Here is a 6,491-nt window from a genome sequence, read left to right as displayed (position 1 = left end):
GGGTTCGAAAAAGATACAGATCTTAAAATTTTGGTAAGAAAACTTATAAACGTGAGAAGCTTTTTTACGAACCCAGTCGATTCTTTCTTGAGTTTGGGTATTTGCCTTGCTGATTATGAAACTTTGCAACCAATAGATAAGTTTAGCATAGATCACGTTGAACATAAATTTGTATGTTTGCCTTATAACAATGGATTTCTTTTAGTGCCGTTATTGCGTACATCAAACCATGAGTAAGAAAATGAAAGTAGCTCGATTTAGTACGACAGTGGGTGAAAATTTGCCATCGAAAGGTATGTATATTTAATGCAAATTTGATCTTAAATTTCAAATTAATCGTTTGTTATTTTCAGAGTCAAATCCATGCAAAAACTGTATAAATCTGCAAAAAGATGTAAAAGATCTAAAAGGTAAATTGTCATAAAACCTGGTGCCGTTTTTATAAGCATATACCATGGTGGTCAGATAAAAATCAACAATTATCGCCTAATCTGTGCTCATAAAAGTGATAGTTAAATACTTTAGACAAACCTCACAGAAATTAAACTTTACATACTACACTTTTTTTCTCGAACTTGTTTCCGGTTTTCTTGTAAATATATACAACATTTCTTGAATGCGTTGAATTTTTGTGAGTCTTGTATAAAGTACCTAGCTTGATTTTTGGGTTGATGGACAGGGAAAGTTAAATATAGTTAAAAATGAGAGTATACTATTTATCTGACTACCACTCCGTGAATATTTATTTTAATTTTCCACTATTTATTTTACTCTATTTAACCCTTTTATAAAAAAAGGCGAGCATGAAGAAGGGGGTATGTCCCACATTGAGTGATTTTGTATTGTTTTACATTGGTGGATAGCTTTTACGCAATTAACGATTCCTGACCCGTAAAATAGTTGTTTTCATTAAAAATTTTAGAAAATATCTACTCAAATTGCGACATACCCCCTTCTTTCATGCACGTCTTCAAATATTTAGTTTGACTTCATTTCCTCAAATTAAATTTATTTTGTTTTATTATGTCGTTTTTTTAAATGCTTAGTAATTGTGGAAAATCAGAACAAAATAATTATGGAAACGTTGGCAGCTCACAACGTCTTATTAAAACAACTTATACACCAAGACAAAATATCAGATGATTTGTTGAAGACTTTCCCACTAATGTCATTGGAGGAGGTTGAAAAAGTGGAAAATGAGATATGCAGCGAAAATAGACTCACTTATGTAAGAATATACATATATAGTAATCATAGATAAGCAGGCTGCATTAAAAAAGAAGTTCCACTAAATCAAGTTTTAATGGCTAGTTAAGTCCATTTCCATTACTACTCAGGATTTTAATTTGAATGGAAATTTGCAACAGTACATTAAAGTTTTGATTTAGTGGAATTTTACCATTAAAACTTGAAACTGCTCATCAATGATAATAATGGCGTATATTTTGAAATTGCAATAATTAACATTTTTACTTTGTTTATTTAATAGATCAAAGCACTAAAAACTTTAATGAGAGGAAAACTGACGAAAACATTGGATAACGTTATATCAACAAACGTTATTCTGTCCATAAATATTGACGGAGTACACGGAAAAAAGGGGCTCAAAAAATATCGACGGTTCTTTGACATTTTGTTAGGTATGCGTATACATACATCAAACCTGTTAAACAATATGAGTGTCTAGCGAATTTTCCAAGGAGTGAAACTGAAACCAGAACCGTAATCCTAGATATTTGAACCTTTTTTTTAAATCGAAATGTAAAAAATATTCATACAAAATGAACGAAAAAAGTTCAAATACATGCAAATTTTTTATCACTTCATAGAACGAAGATTTCCCCAGGAACGTTGTTTTAAATCGATTTCACTCATGCCCCCTTTAAGCAACTATTTGAAAAAAACTCATATAAGGTGGCTCTCAGCTTAATTGATAAAATGCCCTAATGCTCTTGACTTTGAAACACCTTTGAAATTTTTTAATGTGGCTTCTGTTAGGAAATTTGCAATATTTTAAATGAAAATGATCAATAAAGTTGTGAGCCACTGCATAGGAGCTTTTTTTATAATTCTACGGCTATGTACATTTATCTTTATAAGCTTTTATTTAGTTTCACTTTTGTTGTCTGTAATGGAATCTTGCAAGTTAAATTTGATACACTTCCCGGTGTCCGATTGAGCTGAAATTTTGCACACATGTATAACTCCGATGACAATGCAATATTACTTTGTTAGAATTCGATAAATTAATCGATAACACAGTTATCGGTAAAGATTTGTATTCACTTTGGCATAACAGCCTAAGTCCCATACAAACACGCCGGTACCTATCCGTGGATTGTGATATTTGGACGTGGTGAATCACGCGTGTCACGCGTGGTGAATCTCAACGCTTGCGAAAAGCGGAGACACAACCCTCTGTTGTATTTCTGTGTATAACCAACATAGCTGAATTTTTAAGGCTGTTTAACTCTGTAATCTTTTCTGTAATTTATTTTGCTTTTGGAAAAATTACCTATTTGAAAAAAGCTGGCTGAAAAATATAGGCATAACAGCTTAAGTTAAATCAAGAATGGAAAATCTTGGAAAATTTGAGCAGATGTGGCAATTTCGCGCGTCCGTTGAACGAAATATTGACAATCTGCTGATCATCGCTAGGAAATTAGCGACATTCCATCAACTAAGCAGCACTTTAGCAATACTACTGTTATTATTTGGCCGCTCAAACACACATATATTAATTGTGCATTAAATCTAAAATATACAAATACACCATAATAATTTACACGGCCAAAGCCATAATAATTTACACGGGTCATCAATTCTTTCTCTGATTCAAAATCTGAACTACCAGCGCTACCGTCAACAGCTCAGTGTCATCATTTCCAGTAGCGCCAATAACACCAAACTCGTGCCTGACACACAAAAGTCGTTCCACTCAATAGCGCAAGTAAAATGTACTACGCACTCACTACTAAGTAGCGTCAAAAATTCGCTTGGAGTCATTTCGTCAATGAGCTACCATTGCGCTAGCACTGCATTGGCGCTGGCGCCATGCAATTTACATCACTAAAATTGCGCGAATGCCCAGGCTCATGACTTCAATACTTATATTTACTATGCTTTAAACTTTGAATACACCGCTGAAGTTGCTGCGCATAAAATGTGTACTAATAAATTCCAATCCGCATTATACCAAAAATTTTTGAATATAAAGATATGCATGCGCGAACTTCGGTGGAAAGCAGCGGAGCGTAACAAAATTCTAGTAGGTCACTTTCACCACACCAAAAACTTTAACACAATTTTTAACATAATTTAAGCCAGGCATGCTTAACGAACGAAACGATATCATTTCGTTACGATAATCAACGCTAATAAACGGAACGAAGTCACTTCGTTTCGTTTATTAACGTTAAGATCGTAAAATTAACGTTAATTTGACGTTCTTAACGTTAATAAACGAAACGAAGTGACTTCGTTTCGTTTATTAGCGTTGATTATCGTAACGAAATGATATCGTTTCGTTCGTTAAGCATGCCTGATTTAAGCACAGAAATACACTGATTGGAGTTTTAGTGAGTAAAAGTTAAAATTCTGAACACATTAGCTGAATAAAAAGTGTACAAATAATTATTAAATAACAAATACAGACAGTGGTAGTTTAACAAATTCTGCTGTGGTAAGTGGTGAATGTGACCTACCAGAATTTTGTGAAGCTTGCCTCACACGATTTTTCGTGTATGCAATGTCTCTATATTATATCGTTTCTGATTATACGCATATGTAACTGAAATATGTGTTTTTGTTTCACCTCCTTTACTTATATTTAAAGCTTTTCTAAGAACAAGCTTCTTTGTTAATAAAACGAACTAAAAAGTAAAAAATAAAATTAAAGAAAAACAACTTTTTTAAAAATAAGCTTTTATTATTTTGGTTAATAAAATTAACTAAAAAGTAAACAATAAATTGACTCTAAAGAAATATAACACTTTATCAGTTCATTGTAAGCTTAAACGATAATTAGGCTTTTTCGTCTGCGACAAAAAAATCTATATTGTACATAATTATATATTTTTAACATTAAAACTTTACACCTAAATTATTAAATCTTACAGTTTATATCACAGTCCTAATTGTTCCAATAAAAGCGTGTTACATTGCGATAGCAAGAAAATGAGATCCTAAATGTTCTTAATTATACCATCAAAATTTAACACGTTTTTTATTAGAACAATTTGGACTGTGATATAAATTGTAAGATTTAATAATTTAGGTGTAAAGTTTTAATGTTAAAAATATATAATTATGTACAATATAGAATTTTTTTGTCGCAGACGAAAAAGCCTAATTATCGTTTAAGCTTACAATGAACTGATAAAGTGTTATATTTCTTTAGAGTCAATTTAGTGTTTACTTTTTAGTTAATTTTATTAACCAAAATAATAAAAGCTTATTTTTAAAAAAGTTTTTTTTTCTTTAATTTTATTTTTTTCTTTCTTTTCATGTGACATAAACAGAAGCAATTGATGGTCCTGATCCTATGAATATGCTCCGTAACGCATTAGCTGTCATTAAAAAAAGATATTTCCACAAAGCAAGTATTCAACGAACAGCTGCTCAGAAAAACCTGCCAACAACTGCCAACTAGTATTTTTTCTTTATTTGTTCTGAAAAAGAGGCTAAGCATATCAATTTTTTTGCTGAAATATTATTATTAATATTATAACCCCAGGTATTAATATAGGTTCTAAGTTGAAAATGAATTGCATTTATTTAACAAATACTATGTCAACTTATGTACCTAAAGGAAAAATTAAATAATATTTGTAAAATAGAATGTAGGCTTGTTAGTACTTCTTTATTCGCAGCTTGTGGCAAGAAGAAGCACATTTTGAAACTACGAAGAAAGATGGTCTATTCACGGTTCGTCAAAAACACGAAAATAAGAAACTAATTTTTTCTTGAATGCTGCAGTCTGGGATGCCAGGATCTCGGACCAGTTTAATTTAAAATCGCAACCATCCCCCTCCAGTCAAAACATCCAAAACCGCCAAAATGTGAAAAGGTCAGTGTATATGATAAGAGAACCCGGCAAACTTAAGCACATGTCCCACATCCACTAGCTCCCTTAACAAGGAGTCATTGGATATCGGATGTGTGCTAAATTTTGCCGGATTTTGACGTTTTGGATGAAAGGGAGAATGATTGTGATTTTAAATTCAACTGGTTGGAGATCCAGCGTCCAAGACTAACACATTTATCGTGTTTCTTGCAAACTGAATCATGTAACAATTTAAGTTACTCCACATTTACTTTGGACTTTAAATAATTCAAATGGAAAATTTTTTTGATTTATGTACCTTAAGGCCCACTTGCTGAACTGCAAGTTAAATTTTCAAATTTGAAAATTTGTCAAAAATGTATGAGTTTAACCCCTCATTTGACATTAACTCTAGAGTTAAAAATTTAAATTTACATCGAGCAAGTGGACCTAAGGCAATCAATGTTATAACATATTAATTTGCTTTTGAAATTTTATTTTAAATAATTCTATACGAACTTATCTACCAAATGGAAAATTGAATTAAAAAAATTAAAGTTTCAATTTACTCAAATAATATAAGCATATCTCCCAAAGGGAAATTGAATTGAATTTATTTAATAAAGTATATTTTAAAGACTGAAAACTAGTATTTTGTAACGTGTACTAAACCAAATTTAAATGAGCAACACGTAAGTATTTAGTTTCCAGTGAAAGGAAGCTAGCTTTAAACCGCCTATTTAATTTCCAGATACTAATAAGGTGATAAGAAGTTAAGTACCAGCTAGTTTTCTTATAGCCATTATTATTTGGGTAAAAAACCACAGTTTTAAGTAAGCAACATGTAAGTATTTAGTTTATAGTAAAAGAAAGCTAGCGTGAAACCGGTCAAATGTAGACATGACTATCAGGTGGTTAAAGGTAGTTTGATAATATCTAGTCTACAGGTCCTGCAGAGGTAGTGATAACTGACCCGTTTTTGGCCATCGCCTCGTAAAAATAGTTAATCCAAATCTATTAGAATATACAAAAAGTAGTCAGCACTAGGCTCTACCGACACCAATTAAAAGTGACTTATAAAGTAGCTTCATTTCCTGCAGGGAAATTAAATTAAATTAAATTAAATTAAATCAAATTAAATTAAATTAAATTATATTAAATTAAATTAAGTTAAATTAAATTAAATTAAAATAAATTAAATTAAATTAAATTAAAATAAATTAAATTACATTAAATTAAATTAATTTGAATGAAGGTATGCGTTACTTGTGCTCCTTCTATTTGGTGATTTATCACCTCTTTTCTATATAATAATATTAATAATAAATTAAATAAAGTTAAACTAAATCAATTTTTAATCGACGAGTTATCCGTTTGTTATCAAAAAGTTTTGGATTTACCATCAACAAATTGCGAAATGTTAACCATATATTATCGATTTGTTATA

General features: G+C 30.8%; 1 protein-coding gene across 1 annotated transcript; it reads left to right on the top strand.

The window, feature by feature from the left end:
* Nucleotides 1-220: 220 nt before the first annotated feature.
* Nucleotides 221-4,730, top strand: LOC137245343 (uncharacterized). The gene is made up of 5 exons (XM_067775852.1): nt 221-293; nt 354-410; nt 1,047-1,228; nt 1,490-1,640; nt 4,521-4,730. The coding sequence occupies exons 1-5, from the start codon at nt 230-232 to the stop codon at nt 4,649-4,651; spliced, it is 585 nt and encodes a 194-aa protein (XP_067631953.1). The 5' UTR covers nt 221-229; the 3' UTR covers nt 4,652-4,730.
* The last annotated feature ends 1,761 nt before the right edge of the window (nt 4,731-6,491 follow it).

Source organism: Eurosta solidaginis, chromosome 1, assembly GCF_040869045.1.
Source record: "Eurosta solidaginis isolate ZX-2024a chromosome 1, ASM4086904v1, whole genome shotgun sequence".
Classification (NCBI taxonomy): domain Eukaryota; kingdom Metazoa; phylum Arthropoda; class Insecta; order Diptera; family Tephritidae; genus Eurosta; species Eurosta solidaginis.
Note: the sequence above shows the minus strand (reverse complement) of the source record. Positions and strands in the feature narration are given on the sequence as shown.

Bases quoted from the DNA above. Each gene is read 5' to 3' on its own strand.
- LOC137245343 (XM_067775852.1), top strand. From the start codon at position 230: ATGAGTAAGAAAATGAAAGTAGCTCGATTTAGTACGACAGTGGGTGAA. The intron at 294-353 runs GTATGTATATTT...TGTTATTTTCAG, and splicing joins TGAAAATTTGCCATCGAAAG to AGTCAAATCCATGCAAAAAC. The intron at 1,641-4,520 runs GTATGCGTATAC...TGACATAAACAG, and splicing joins GTTCTTTGACATTTTGTTAG to AAGCAATTGATGGTCCTGAT.